This window comes from Cetorhinus maximus, chromosome 12 (assembly GCF_964194155.1).
Source record: "Cetorhinus maximus chromosome 12, sCetMax3.hap1.1, whole genome shotgun sequence".
Classification (NCBI taxonomy): Eukaryota; Metazoa; Chordata; class Chondrichthyes; order Lamniformes; family Cetorhinidae; genus Cetorhinus; species Cetorhinus maximus.
The window spans coordinates 69,666,420-69,682,465 of record NC_135890.1 but is presented as its reverse complement, the minus strand read 5'-3'; the positions used below and the strand labels follow the sequence as shown (position 1 = coordinate 69,682,465).

General features: G+C 41.8%; 1 protein-coding gene across 3 annotated transcripts in view; it reads left to right on the top strand.

Annotated features, from left to right (window-relative positions):
• Positions 1–16,046, top strand: part of cabin1 (calcineurin binding protein 1) — a 528,604-nt gene that overhangs the window by 5,355 nt on the left and 507,203 nt on the right. For all 3 annotated transcript variants that reach the window (XM_078553837.1, XM_078553836.1, XM_078553835.1), the window contains exons 2-6: positions 146–235; positions 486–599; positions 10,363–10,497; positions 11,111–11,291; positions 15,346–15,475. In XM_078553837.1, the coding sequence (XP_078409963.1) occupies positions 146–235; positions 486–599; positions 10,363–10,497; positions 11,111–11,291; positions 15,346–15,475 (650 nt within the window). The remainder of the gene's footprint in view (positions 1–145; positions 236–485; positions 600–10,362; positions 10,498–11,110; positions 11,292–15,345; positions 15,476–16,046) is intronic.

Genomic DNA, 16,046 nt, shown 5'->3' with positions numbered 1-16,046 from the left:
TCATGGTTGTGTGAAGATGAGTTGAGAGTAGCATCACAACGCTAACAGGTTCTAGGATATGTACCCGTTCTTCATAAGTTTGTTAAACTTGGTTAATTGTTTTTGTGATAACCATGTCATTTTTATTAAATATTTGTTTTACTAGATCCGTATTGCTGCTTTAAATGACACTACAGTGGTGGAAGACCATGAGGAATCCTTCAAGAGCCACAAAACTCAAACAAAAGAGGCTCAGGTTTGTACCATTGTTTAACATAGTATATTGTGGCACTCCAGATGAGATTAGCTAACCCAGCACAAACTGAGGATCTTCCAGGCCATTGGTAGCCCTGTTATATCATGTGCCTGGTGATCACCTGATGATATCTCAAATAGTTATTGTTTCTCAGCTGAAGGTGTCTGATGCACATCATGTGTTCATTGCCATCTGCTCTCCAGGCTCAAAACTAAACTGACTTAATTAACGTATGTTTTCTCCAACATAGGAAGCTGAAGCATTTTCTCTGTATCACAAAGCGTTAGATCTCCAGAAACATGATCGCTATGAAGAATCTGCAAAGGCTTACCATGAACTCTTGAATACGCAACTGCTGAAAGAGGTGAGCATTACAAAACATGTAGGATGTTGGCGTTAACCCCATTTTGTACACATTGCAATGTATTTGCAGTTAATATAACATTTAATATTTATTTTGCAAGACTAGTTGAATAAAAATTATACCTATATCGAATGCTGCACTTCAGTCAGCATAAACAGTTTAAGAAACTATGCATGGAAATTTCATCTTGATCCTTTGCAAGTGTTCTTTTCCATGGGTTATGTGTACATTCTACAGCACCGTTATTCCATTATTCAAGTGTTTCTTGCAGATTGAATGGAGTAAATTATAATCCATTACAGATTGAGATTTGCTGCTCTGCAGCAATTTCAGAAGATCCTCTGGTGAATTTATGGAAATATGTATGTATATGCATATACACAAACTCCAGAAACATCCAAGACAATTTCTTATTGTGCAATATCCTAATTAGATCTAAAAATCAGATACCCAATAATTAAAGAATTAGGTTTACATTAAATCTAAAGCTATTTTACAAGTGAGTCGCTTAACATTTACAATCCAGGAACAGCAGAATTGTTTCCAAATGTAAAGAGCATGAGCTATGCGGAAGGATTATTGGGTAGGATGCAAATCCAGCAGATCAACTGCTGATCATCTAGAACTGTGCTCATCCAAGCAAGTGGAGAGTATCCCAGCACACTCCTGACTTGTGCTTTGTTGGTGCTGGAATGGCTCTTGGGAGTCAGGAGTGTGAACTGCTTGCCTTAGAATACCCAGCCCCTAACCTACTCTGATAGCCAAGATATTTACTGTGGTTTTTGGTGAATGTTGAACCCCAGGATGTTGATGGTGGGGAGACTCATCAATAGTAGTGCCATTGAATGTTAGACTTAGTGGGTCATTGACTGGCCTTTCTGATACAAAATGTTACTTAGAATTCATCTGCCTTAGCTTAGAGGTTGACCAGGTGTTGGTGCGTGCAGGTGTGATCTGCTTCATTACCTGAGGAATTGCTAATAAAGCTGGAGACTAAATGGCGGGGGGAAGAAGGGGGGAAACGATTCAAGATCTGAAATTGTTGAATTTAATGTTGGGTCCAGAAGGTTGAAAAATGAAGTGCTGTTCCTCAAGCATTGCTGTAGGAGTTCTTCAGGGTAGTGTCTCAGGCCCAACCACCTTCAACAATGACCACCTTTTCATCAAAAAAAAGTCACAGGTGGGGATGTTCATTGATGATTGCAGTGTTCAATACCATTCGTAACTCCTCAGTTAATGAAGTGATCTATGCCTGCATGCAGAATGACCTGGACAACATTCAGGCTTGGGCTGATAAATGGGAGAATGTTTTTTTTAACCCTTTCACAGGACATGGGTGTTTCTGGCTAGGGCCAGCATTTTTTTTGCTTGCCCCTAATTGCCCTTCAGGAGGTGCTGGTGGGTTGCTGCCTTGAACCACTGCTGTTCATATGGTGCAAGTATACTTGCATTGCTGTTTGGGAGGGAGTTCCAGGATTTTGACCCAGCAATAGCGAAAGAACAGTGATATAGTTCCAAATCAGGATAGTGTGGCTTGGAGGAGAACTTGCAGGTGGTGGTGCACCTGCTGTCCTTGTCCTTCTGGGTGGTAGCGGTTGTGGGTTTGGAAGGTGCTGTTGAAGGAACTTTGAGTCGCTGCATTGCACCTTGACGGTACACTCTGCAGCCACTGTGCATTGGTGGAGGGAGAGGATGTTGGAGGCAGTGGATGGTGTGCCAATCATGCAAGGCTGCTTTGTCCTTGGTGTTGAGCTTAGAGTTTTGATGGAGCTTCACTCATCCAGACAAGTGAAGAATATTTTACCACTGACTTATGCCTTATAGATGGAAGGATTTGGGGAGGCGAGTTATCTGCTGCAGAATTCCCAGCCTCTGATCTGCTCTTGTAGTCAGAGTATTTATATGGCTAGTCCAGTTCTGTTTCTGGTCAATGGTAACTCCCAGGATGTTGATAGTGGGGGAATTCAGCAATGCTAATGCCATTGAATATCAAGGGGTGATGGTTAGATTTTCTTGTTGGAGGTGGCCGTTGCCTGGCACTTGTGTGGCATGAATGTTACTTGCCACTTGTCAGCCCAAGCCTGAATATTGTACAGGTCTTGATGCATTTGGACATGGACTGCTTCAGTATCCAAGTTGTCACAAATGGTACTGAAGATTGTACGTCCCCACTTCTGATCTTATGATGAGGGCAAGTCATCGAATCAGCTGAAATGGTTGGGCCTAGGACACTACCCTGAGGAACTCCTGTAGTGGTGTCCTGGGACTGACACGGTTGACCTGTAACAACCACAACCATCATCCATTGTGCTATGTATGATTTCGACCAGTGGAGGGTTTTCTCCCTGATTCCCACTGACTCCAGTTTTGCGAGGGCTTGATGCCACTCTGTCGAATGAGGTCTTGATGTCAAGGGCAGTCACTCTCACCTCACCTCAGGAGTTCAGTTCTTTTGTCCATGTTTAAACTAAGCAGTAATGAGGTCAGGAGCTGAGTTGTCCTAATGGAACCCAAACTGAGTGTCAGTGAATGGGTTGTTTGAGTGACTGCCACTTGATAACACTGTGGACGACAACCCCTTTCATCACTTTGTAGATGATAGAGTAGACTGATGGGGTGGTAATTGGCTGGGTTGGATTTGTCCTGCTGTCTGTTTTAAATCTAATGTGTTGAAGAATGCATGAGTCTGAAGCTAGCCTGTGCCTTAAGACAGATTTATTTCCAAGCCTGCTGAGTGAAGACAGACTCTTCCAAATCCTCCCAACACCCAGTGTGAAGACATATGCACATATGAAATTGGAGCAGAAGTAGGCCATTCAGTCCCTCGAGCCTACTCTACCATTTGATAAGATCGTGGCTGATCTGTTTGTTTCAAGTTCCACATTCCCATCTACTCCCAATAACCTTTGATTCCCTTGCCTAACGAGAATCTACCTCCACCTAAAAATATTCAGTGACCCCACTTTCACTGCCTTCTGAGGCAGAGAGTTCTAAAGTCACACAACTGAGAGAAAAAGGTTTCTCCTCCTCAGCCCTAAGGGCAATGTCTAATTTTGAAATAGTGCCCCTTTTTATACCCCTGTGATGAAGATCTAATACTTCCCCAATTGGGGACAGCTGTTCTTGATTACAAACTTGAAGCATGTACTCTATTGTAGCACAATTCCAACATTAACAGATTCCCAGAAAAAATATAACAAGTGCATTTTCTTTTCAGCCAAAAAACTGAAGACAGAAATAAGTCACATTTTCAAAACTCATATCCTGAGTCACTCCTCTAATATCCTCAATTTTTCACCATAAGCATTCCTTTTGGTGAAGCAATCTGATAACGGTGATGGCTCATATCAACCCACTGGAGCTTAAAGATTTCTGTTTTCTCCACCGTTTGTTTTAGACTTGCAATATCAACTCAACCTTTCTTCACTCACTTTTTGTGGAGCATATGTTATCCCAAAAGGATTGATTGTCAATATAACATTCCATTGGGACACTATCTTCATTTCCTCCAACGTTTTAGACGAAAGGAATGCCATGTTAACCACCTTTTACCAGTGAGAGTCTCTGCAGCCAGGATACTCTTTACTACTTGCCTTCCCAAGCCAAGGGACAACATTTCCCATTTTCATCCACAAGAAATATTAGAAAACCCGCTGCACTTGAAAACCCATCAACAAGGTTTGAGAGGGAGGAATCAACATGCATCATGAAGATGCCTGCAAGTTTCCCACCATGGTACCAGTGAGACATAGCAGGATCTGTCTTCAGTTGGAGATGACCCAGCTTTAACAACTGATCAAGCTGAAAAGTACCATACTCAAAGTTTCGTTTAAACCATATACTCATTTATTCAACTCCCAAAGTTTTCCCCCTACCTCTGGCATCTCCTTTTTTGAGGTTTGAGAAACACTTCCCTCTGCAGGTGATCACCCTGCGGAAATGCACCTTTTATATCTATGGACTTACATTTCCATGAAAATGTTGCCAAAAAGGTCAGAAAAATTTTTTACAAAATTACTTTCCCATCTGTGGGTGAGCCCACTTTGGCCCCTCTATCTGCTAAGCATTCTTCAAATCCCTGGGCCACTAACCTAACCTTGGCCTCAAGTTCCATCTGGTAGGACTTTTCCCATGCAGACCCACCTGTGTGGGACAATGCTGGCTAACCCATGTTTGGGACCTCTGAATACACACAACTCCCTCGGTTTAACCTGGTAGCTTTATTCCCTAACTTGTCAGGCGTTTCCAAAATGTTATGAGGACTCATGCTTCTCCCATGTTGTCGTCATGGTTCAGTACTCTCCACTTTGACGTCCAGTCAAGCTGCAACCCTACTTGCCCGTTGAAGTTTTTCCAGGCTCTGACTTAGATTTTTAAAAAAAAATTGTTCATGGGATGTGGGTGTTGATGGCTAGACCAGCATTTATTGCCACCCTTAAATACCCTCAGCAAGGGCATTTAAGAGTCAACCACATTGCTGGGGTCTGGGGTCACATGTAGTCCAGTGACAATACTACTATGCCACTGCCTCCGCGCACATCCCCTGTGTACCCCGTCTGAGGTCCTGTCCACCATACATGAATGTTTCATCATCTGGCCCATTACTACAACTTGGGCTACGCTTCCTTATTTTCCATTCTCATATTTAGTGCTCCCAGTCCATGGCCTTCACTGCTTGGACACCATCCTGGACATTCAGCAAATTCTTATTTTCCAGTAAGTTTTCCTGTCCGTCCTGCTATTTTTGTATCCGATCCTGCTGGACAATGTGACACCTGGGAAAACACTTTGGGCAGCTGACCCCTGGACAAAATAGCCGCCTATGTGAAAGACAGTTCAGTGAGACCGATTGATTGGCTCATGGTGTGACAAGCATCTAGGGGGAGTTGAGGAGAGATCTGTAGCATCGGTCTGGGGTGGCATCTGTCACTTGGCGTCATAGTGTGGTGTATCTGACCACAGGTTGTCAATTGGCTCACATGGACTGTACAAAGGAAGATGATACTACCCAGGCCGAGGTGAAAGAGGGCATAACTGTACACCAGAAGAACTTACAATTGAGAATGAGGTGGTGTTGGAAAGACTATCTTTACTTAAAATAGATAAGATACCAGCACCAGATGAGATGCATCCAAGGGTACTGAGGGAAGAGTGGAAATTGCAGAGGCACTAGTGATAATCTTAGTCTTCTTTCGACACAGGGGAGGTGCATTGGACTGGAGAATTGCAAATGTTACACCCATGTTCAAAAAGGGGTGCAAGGATAAAGCTGGCAACTACAGACCAGTCAGTTTGACCTCAGTGGTAGGGAAACTTCAGTATAGGATAAAATCAGTAGTTACTCAGACAAGTGCAGGATAATTAAGGAAAGCCAGCATGGAATTAAGGGAAAATCATGTTTAACTAACTTGGATTATTTTGAGGCGGTAACAGAAGGTTGATAAGGGAAACACTTGATGATGTGTATGGATTTTCAAAAGGCATTTGATACAGTGCCACACAACAAACTTGTGAACAAAATTCTAGGTCATGGAATAAAAGGGAAAGTAGACACTTGGATAAGAAATTGGCTGAGTGACAGGAAAGAGTAGAGTAGTGATAAATTATTGTTTTTCAGATTAGAGGAAAGTTTGTAGTGGAGTTCCCCAGGGGTCATTGTTGGGACCCTTGCTCTTCCTGATGCATATTAATGACCTAGACTGTGGTGTGCAGGGCATGATTTCAAAATTCAGATGATACTGAAGATTGGAAATGTTTTCAACCATGATGGGGATAGACTTGAACTTCAAAAGGACATAGACATGTTGGTAGACTAGGCAGCCAAGTGACAGATGAAGTTCAATGCAGAGAAATGAGAGGTGATTCATTTTGGCAGGAAAAATATGGAGAGACAGTATAAAATAAAGGGACAGCCACAAAAGGAGGTGCAGGAACAGAGGGACTTCGGTGTATATGTACATAGGTCATTGAAGATGGCAGGGCATGTTGAGACACCAGTTAATAAAACATATATTATCTTAGGCTTTATTAATAGGGGCATTAAGTACAAGAGTAAGCAGTTCATGTTGAACTTGTATAAGACACTAGTCTGGCCTCATCTGGAGTACTGCGTCCAGTTCTGGGTGCCATACTTGAGGAAAGATGTGAAGGCATTGGAGAGAATAGAGGAGATTCACAAGAATGATTCCAGGGATAAAGAACTGTAGCTATGAGGATAGATTGGGACTCTATTCCCTGAAGAAAAGGCAGCTGAGAGGAGACTTGATAGAGGCATTCAAGATCCTGAGGGGTATGCATAGGATAAATAGAGAGAAACTGTTCCTACTCGAGAGAACATCAAGAACTAGAGGACACAGATTCAAACTAATTGGCAAAAGGAGTAAATGTAATGTGAGGAAAAATTTTCACCCAGAGGGTGGTTGGAACCTGGAACAAACTTCCTGAAAGGGTGGTGGAGACAGGTTCAATGGAAGTATTCAAAAAGGAATTGGATTACTACCTGAAAAGAGAGAATGTGCAAGGTTACAGGGATAAGGCAGGGGAGTGGGACTAGGTGGAATGCTCTTTCAGAACCAGTGCAGACTTAATAGGCCGAATGGCCTCCTCCTACACTGCAAAGATACTGTGATTCTCAAATTGGCTAAAAGTGCAACAGTCTTAAGACCACCGACCAACAACCCCATCTTTGTACTGAAACCTGTCTCATTTTGGCAATCTCAAACTTCAGTAACCATGGAGTCATCCACCCTTTACAACAGAGTTGTCTGTATTTGATAGAAGAGAAACTGGAAAGGACTGCTTTCTCAAAAAACTTTAGGGCCGCAGTCTTCTGGTCTAGAAGCAATCTTTTCCAGTAATTTCAAAGCCAAAATGGACTCTGGGATTTCGAGGTTAAACTTTTTCAGTCTCTTATACCACTTATCAAAGCCCATTATGTACTTCTCCATGACTGGTCAACTGTTTTCTTAAATCTATCAAAAGTTGACCATACATCATCTTCAACAAATCATCCCTTTCGTAAAACTTTTCTATTACAGATTTTGGATTGGATGAGTTAATCCTGCTTTAGTATCCAAATCCAATTCTGAAAATACTTTACCTGCAAAAAGTAAGATTAGTAGTAATGACAAAGCCAAGGCCATACCTTGCCTCCTCCAGGGTAACAAGGTAACCCGTGTCCACAATTCAACTTCATTTTTCCATTGCTGATATGGTTCTGCCTCTGATGAAAAAAACATCGGAGAATCAAAGCCTGAGATTTTGCATTGTCCTTCTGCATTCTGCAACTGAGGTTGTCAGGAATAGTATGCCATTTCAGAGAGCCTGGAGTCACATGTATGCCAGACCAGGTAAGGATGGCAAGGTTCCTTCTGAAAGGACAATAGTGAACCAGATGGGTTTCTATGACAATTGACAATCGTTTCACGGTCATCGTTATGGAGACTAACTTTTTAATTCCAAATTTATTAATTGAATTTAAATTCCACCAGCTGCCCTGGTGGGATTCAAACCTGTGTCCCCAGAACATTAGCCTGGGCTTCTGAATTATGAGTCCGGTGACATTGCCACTACTCCTCCACTTCCCCTGAATTGGTAACCTCAATATTAATTAGCACTCCCTTTGGTACTGATTGGTACTTGTGTGGCATGAATGACCATCTCCATCAAGTGAGAATCTAGCCACCACCTCTCACCATTCAAATGCAGTAACGTCATTAAATCACTCACCATTGATCAGAAACTTAACTGAACCAGGCACTATGGGTGCATCTACACCAGATGGACTGCAGCATTTAAAGAAGGCAGCTCACCACCACCTTTTTAAAGGCAATTAGGGATGGGCAATAAATGCCGGCCTAGCCAGCAATGCCCACACCCCACGGATGAATAAAAAAGTATATTGCTGCGCTATGTCAATGGATTGGAAAGAAGTTTTTAAATCTCAAGTTCTAAGTCTCGAGGTTTCCCTATGCTGTAACTCAGAACAAATATGTTTCTGTGGTGTGTCTCCTATCTCCCCGTTTCCCTTTTCAAGCTCACTTTGTCCACGAGACCCACTTCTACTCACCTTCTACCTCTTTGACTTCATTGATTCCCACAAAACTGCGTTCTGGCTCCGATGCTAGTTGACCATGTAAATAGAAAGAAAGATTTGCTTTTCTACAGTGCTTTTCACAAGCATTATACACCTTAGTGCATTATAAACAATGAAGTACTCTTCCAAAGAAGAGTCATAGAGATCTCAAAATGTTAACTGTTTCTCTCTCCACAGATGCTGTCACCTGAGTTTTTCCAAAAATTCCTTCTTATTTCAGATTTCCAGAATCTGCAGTATTTTGCTTTTATTTCAGAAATGTTCCATCCTGCCTTGTCCTCCTTCATCTTATGATTCTGCCAATCACACCGTCCCCCACTCCACTGCCTTTCCTCTGTTGTTCTGCTTAGCAGGACTGCCCTCACTTGGTTCCTCTTTCATCCAGTTGTAGCTGACCAGCTCCAGCAATTACTCCTCTTCTTCTTCGCACACCGTTACTTCTGGAATTCCCTAGGATTTATCCTTGCCCCCACTCCCCACTTCTATTTCTTCTTCTTGCTGTCCCTTGCAGACATCATCCATTGACAAAGGGCCAGTTTGTATGTACAGGTTGATGACAGTATATACACTGCAGCGGTTCAAGAAAGCAGCTTTCCATCACCACCTCAAGGACAATTAGGGATGGGCAATAAATGCTGGTCTAGCCAGCGTGCCCACATCACATGAGTGAATAAAAAAATGACACCCAGCTCCACTTCTCCGCCACCTCTTACAATTCCTTGAGTGATTCTGTGACGTTAAGCTGCTTCTCCAACAACCTTGCTGCAATTTCCTCCATTTAAATATTGGGAAGATTGAAGGCGTCTTCCATCACCTGCCACATCACCTCAAACTCATACCCTTGCTACTGATTTAATCTCTTTTCCCGGTCACTGTTCAGGTTGACCCAGACTGTTTGCAACCAGGGCTTGCAGTTTGACCCTGAGCTGATCTTCCTCACATCCTGCCTAATACAAGGGGCACCTATTTCCACTTCTGTAAAATGGCCCATCTTTACCCATTTGCTGCTGAAACTCTCAACCAGGCCTGTCCCACCTCTCGGACAGGTGTATTGCAGTGATGTCCTGCGCTAGCTTGCCATGCTCAATCCTCCATAAAATTCAGCTCATGCAGAATTCTGCTGCCCTTATCCAAGTCCCATTCAGACATCATTTCTGTGCTTGCTGACCTACATTGGCTCTTGGTCCCCCAACACCTCAGACTTAAAGTCCTCATCTTCCTCCAGCCTGACAACCTTTCCTGCTTTCCTCTGGCTCTGGCCTATTGTTCAGCCCCCCTCCTTTGCCCTACCATTGGCAAGCATGCCTTTGGCTGACTAGACCCTGCAATCTGAAGTTCCTTCTCCAAACCTTTCTGCCTCCTTCCCTTTCTTTAAGAGCCACCTCTTGACTAAGCTTTAGTCACCCCTCTTATATCCTCTCTTGTTCAAGCTGCTTTACAAAACCTAATTGTTATGCTGATATGGGCAAATTGCTCACCTTTTGTCCTTGTGTTAATTGAAAGCACTTGATTAAGCCTGCCTTTTGTATGTGGCTATTGGTTGTTAGATACAAAACAAGAGAAACCTCTTTGTACACGACAGAGTTCAGAGTAACTCCAGGTTGCTTGCTGACAGCTGTCTATTCCCTTAATGAAATGTACACGCTGTAATGCTATTTTAACTTGTAGGCTGTTCTGTCTGGTGATGAGAACGAAGGCTTAAAGCACCCTGGATTGATGCTGAAGTATTCTACATATAAAAACTTGGCCAGTTTAGCATCCCAGAAAGATGACCCAAGTACAGCTATGGAATTTTACCTGGAGGTGAGAAAATATATTTATTGCAAAAAAAAAAGCTTATGTAAGGACTTGGCAGTGGACATGAGAATCATTTGGAAAAGATTTTAACAGAAATCAATTTTCTGACTTTGCCAGATGTGAAACTGTTAAATGGTCGTAGCTCGATTTCCTTTCAACAACAAGCTCCATTGTTTTTTGCAAAGCTCAATTATAGTTGCTGGTGTTCAAATTACAAAAAGCCAACAAAGCTTGCATATCCTTTTTGCTCCTCTTCTCCATGGTTTCTTGCACCACTCTCTCTTTGCGCCGGTGTCCTGCACTTATATCTCCCTTCCCCCTTGCGCTGCGTTCTCCTGTATGTGCAATACTTTGCTCTACTTTCCATGCCGTTTGGGTTGCCATGGAGTGGTGCAGAGGCTGCAGCAAATCAGCCCTTCTGCACATCCCACTTGGACAGACCATTTGTCCCAACATAGTGACATTCCTAATGGTTTGAGAACCACTGATTTATATGAAACTAGATACCATTTATTGGACTGTGCACTGGGACCTTTATTTCTCTGGATCTAAATTTGCTTCACCTCTGAGCAGGTACTCTCCAATCCAACTCTTTATTTGTAATGATTCTCTTTCACAGGCTGTGATGTTGGACTCTACAGATGTGAACCTCTGGTACAAAATAGGAAGAGTGGCACTGAGGCTGATTCGAGTGCCACTGGCCCGCCATGCCTTTGAAGAAGGACTCAAGTGTAATGTCGATCACTGGCCATGTCTGGACAATCTCATCACCGTGCTGTACACGCTTAGTGATTACACCAGTAAGTTGTAATGTCCTGAATTCCTGGAACATGGTTCTCTATGGGGATTACCAGTTGCGCGCAGTGCAATTAGACCAATATTTGATATTTAAAATGCTGCTGATTAGAATTATACAGTGAGCAGGAACTTGTGGCATTCTGGTGGCTGCAGTGACCCTTGCTGGAAAGTGTGGATGTCAGAAAGAGTGCAGATTTGGATTTTTATTGTGATAACATCCATGGTCCATTTGCCAGCCAACACTGACTCCTAGGCCTGCATACACAGAATGGCCACTTGGTAGAAATATTTTGTTGCTGAGCCTTGTAAAATGACACAGCAGACCTTTCTCAGGGGAAAAAAACTGTGATCTGGAAAGGAAAATATTTAAGTGGTGCAATGAACCCTGTTGGCTGTGCAAAGTGGAGAAACAAAGAAATAAATTATCATAATTACTATTAAATTCAATCTTTTTTTAATTCAATCTTCTAAAAAAATGTTTATACTCCCTGCAGTCAATATTTTTTCCGTCACAATTGTTTTTCTGCAGTTGCATTTCTGTTGAATTGTTTGTTGTACTTTTCAGTTTCTCTGTTTATTTTACTTGGTCTGAGCGCTCCATGCTGGATGCTGTTGTTGAATTAGTGTTTGAGACCTCCCAAGTCCATAGGCATAACTGGGAAGCAACTTCAGTTATTTTGAATAAAGTAAGCTTGTTGGAACTCAATTATTTTTAAAATTGAAATTTTTATTTTGTTAAATGGCCCTCCGACCCACTATTCCTAACGCTTCCGGAGCCCAAACCTTTGCTGCCATTGTCACAGTGGCCACTGTGGCTTGATTTACCACCATCTGCTCATTCTTGCCCCCTTACCCATTCTTGGTATTACTTTTGATCTTGGTTGCTGCTTCCTGCCCTTTGGCTTGCTCCCTGGCAGACTGTGACCTAGGCTAAGGGGAGCTCTTGCAGATTTATTTATAAATTCTTTCACTGGAGCTGGCCTCCTTTCTTTCTGCAACTTCCTCACCTGAGGCATTCCCCTCCTGCAGCACTAACACCTGACTTTTGTGTTTTATTAATGGTGAAAGAGGTATTTGATTTAATAGAGCTAAATTTATTCTACATTCCTTAAAGAATAACAAGAGTAAACTTTGACATGAAACTTGTACTAAACCCTAATGAATGCCTGATGCAGACTTATAGCTCCCAGTGAATCTTTAAATGTAAGAATCTGAGTGGAGTTAGTTGACCCATTGGAGAGTCTTTAATTTGATTCTGGAAAGAGTTAGCTGTGTTTCACTTGTCAGCCCTTTGTGGTGTATCGTTGATCACACAGCTTGTGGAATGTAATGCAGATGTCCAGTGGCTCCAGTCTTTAGAGTCTTTAGTATTGTAAGCCAGAGTACTTACTGGAAGATTATTTGTGAAAAGAGTTCTTGTTTGGACAGAAAAACACCTGGATTGCTTCTTACAAGATAGTAATTTGTTATGATTTGGAAAATCTATATTGGGAATCAATTTTTTGGGCATGCTAGGTGATTGTAACTTGCCTTGCGGATAATTAGTCATAAGTATCCCTCATGAAAAGTGCCATGGTGCATTAGCACCATACGGTTTGAGACAGATAAGTAATTGTTGTGTAGCTCAAAGCTGGGTGCTTACCAGCTTTAAGAAGTCGACAACCTGTTGTGTTTTTTAATGCTTACTGTCTGTTATGTCCTGGATTTTGTGGTTGTAACTGTCAGTATTTGCTGTCATTTCAGCTGTGAAACTGATAGCAATTGTGGCATGCACAGTTAAATAAGGAAATCTAGATGTTGCTGTCAATGATTCCCTGCCCCTCCACAGGATGTGCTATTGAAATCACTAGATGGTAATGTTAGAAATCACATGATTTGGTGTGAGCGTTCACTTTTTATGCTATTAATCTCACTATAAAAACCCTTGGTAAAAACATCGTTGAATGGCATTAACCAGATTTGTAACAGTTTACTAAGTCATAATTATTGCTGAACAACTTCTTTGGCCTTGAAAAACTAATTTTATTTTTGTGGAATGTCAACTTTCTCCATTGTGATAATTCCATAGAGTTTTATTAATATTTCAACCACTTTAATCTGATTTTTGCTGTTTGTAAAATGATTAAAAAGTGAAGGATGATTGGCGCATTTTGCTTCTTGGTTTGTTGTCTGTGAGAATTCTTCAATATGATTGGATGCTTGGTCTATTTAATGGCATCACTTGCTGGATGCTGGAGAGCCCTTATAGTTGATGCTAGAATTAGATTAATTAAAAAGAAAGGTGACATCCACACCACAAGATCATTAGATCTTTGTGGGCAACTTTCTTTAAAGTCAGTGGTGAATGTTGTTACTTAGCTGCTGACTATAAAGTGCGGTCCATTATCTTTAACGTCTGTGCTGTGCTATTTATTTCTTCCTTCCTGTTTCTGTATTGACTGTGCTACTTGCTTTTGTTCTATCTGCTGGTAATTTATCAAGGCTAAGTGATCCCTCCTTGGGCTCAACCTGGAAGTTGCACCCAACAACGTGTCCATTTTGCAGATGCCAAATTGCGTCCCAATATCCTCTGGGTCTTCTTAGAATATGCCCATGTTTAAGGTGGATGTATCTGTTCATAAATCAGTGCAAACAATCGAGGCCCAAAGAGATGCTGAACCCATATGAGTAGATTTATTCTTTGAGTCACAAGAATACAAGAAATAGGAGCAGGAGTGGAGCACATCAAGCCTGCACCGCTGTTCAACACCACCGTGGCTGATCCTGGGTTTTGAATTTACTTTCCCGCCCACTCCCCATATCCCTTGAATCCTGAAAGACCAGAAATCTGTCTATCCCAGCCTTGAATGTATCCAACGATAGAGCATCCACAACCCTTTGGGGTAGAGAATTCCAAAGATTCGCAACCCTTTGAATGAAGTAATTTCCCCTCATCTCAGTCCTAAATGCTCCGCCCCTTATCCTGAGACTGTGTCCCTCTTCTAGATTCCCGACCAGCGGAAACAATTTCTCAGCATTCACCCTATCAAGCCTGTTCTGAATCTTGGGTGTTTCAATCAGATCACCTCTCATTCTTCTAAACTCCAGAGAATATAGGCCCAGTTTACTCAGCCTTTCATCATTGGGCAACCCCCTCATCCCAGGAACCAGTTTAGTAAACCATTGCTGTACTGCCTCTGATGTAAGCATATCCTTCCTTAAATATGTGGATCAAAACTGTATACTTTATTCCAGATGTGGCCTCACTAAGCCTTAAAGCTTCAATTAATTTAATCTTCATTCATATTCATCAACAACAGCATTTTTAAGAACCTGCAATTGGGGTAACTTTTCAATTGTTGATGTGACTTATACATTGCCATAAAAATACATCCAAAGAACTGATGATACAGAGTTAATCTCAATAAAGATAATTGGCGGTGGGGAGACCAGATGCAAATCGGAATGTGCTGTTGAGACCCTGCCCATGCAAGCTCAATTTCAGGATACTCACATTTGATAGTCGAGGGTGCGACTAGTTTTGTGGATGGCTTGGTTAGACATAAAAGATAGAGATTTGGGTGTATTGTAGCCGAACGTGTAATTTCTTACACCCAAATTTCCATGCTCTTTTAAGCCATGTAGTTGGTTTTGCCCAGATTAGGTATGAAACTCTGGCACATTGCATGACTCATGTTGCTGCTGTTCTGTGTTGTCAACGGCCATTCCTGCCTCAATTGTAGCATTTAACTGAAGGGAGCATTTTAAAATTATTAGAAGCATCTGAGAAATGGCAGAAAAAATCCCAAACTTTAAATTTGCGATCTTTACATGGGTCGTTTGTGTAGATTTGATCTTCACACAGACTGGTACATGCTTAGTGCGCCTGGTTTAGAAGTCATTCAAAACAGACCGATGCTTAAGATTTAACATGGGTTTTGAAGCCAATTTCTGAAGTTAATTAAACTGATTATTATAGATATTGAAGGGTGCATGGATAGTGGCAGCTTAGTGAGCAAGCTTCATGCATAGTCAGTAAAAGCACCAAAATCGCATTGATCTTCTCTCCTGTTTCAGATTGTCTTTATTATATTTGCAAAGCTTTGGAGAAGGATTGTCGGTACAGCAAGGGTTTAGTTTTGAAAGAGAAAATCTTTGAAGAACAGCCTTGTTTGAGAAAGGATTCCTTCCGTATGTTCTTGAAATGGTAAGTTTTTAATCTGTTACTGCATAGCTCTGATATAATTTGGCATTGTGTAATTTTGTCTCTTTCTGTCCTTTCCAGTAATAGCAAAGAAAATTGTAGTCTGCAGCATGGTGGATCTATTTTCAGCATTGAGCTCAGGCTTTGATAATTATCCTTTGGAGAACAATGGACTTGAAAATCTTGTGTCTGTAGATATGGCAAAGATGCTGAAAAATCATCAAATTTATAAGTTCAATTAACAAGTACGCTTGAAGTGCAAAATCTATGAGCATGAAAGGGGAGGTGGAAAATAAATGGCAAGGATGGGCTAAAATGGAGGCAAAAAGGTAGCAAATGGATGGAAATACAAATGCAAGGATGGGGACAGATGGCAAAGGGAGGGTGAGATAATGAAGAGGTGAATGGATAATGAGGGAAGGGCAGGGAAAATGGATGGAGGTGAAACTGGGACAGTTGATAGTGCGAGGAGTGGAGAGGGCTAGACTGGATTGCAAGGGTTTGTGGACAGAATGGTTAGTGAGGAGAAGGGGAAAATTGAGAGATGAATGATGTAATGGATGCAGAGAGTACA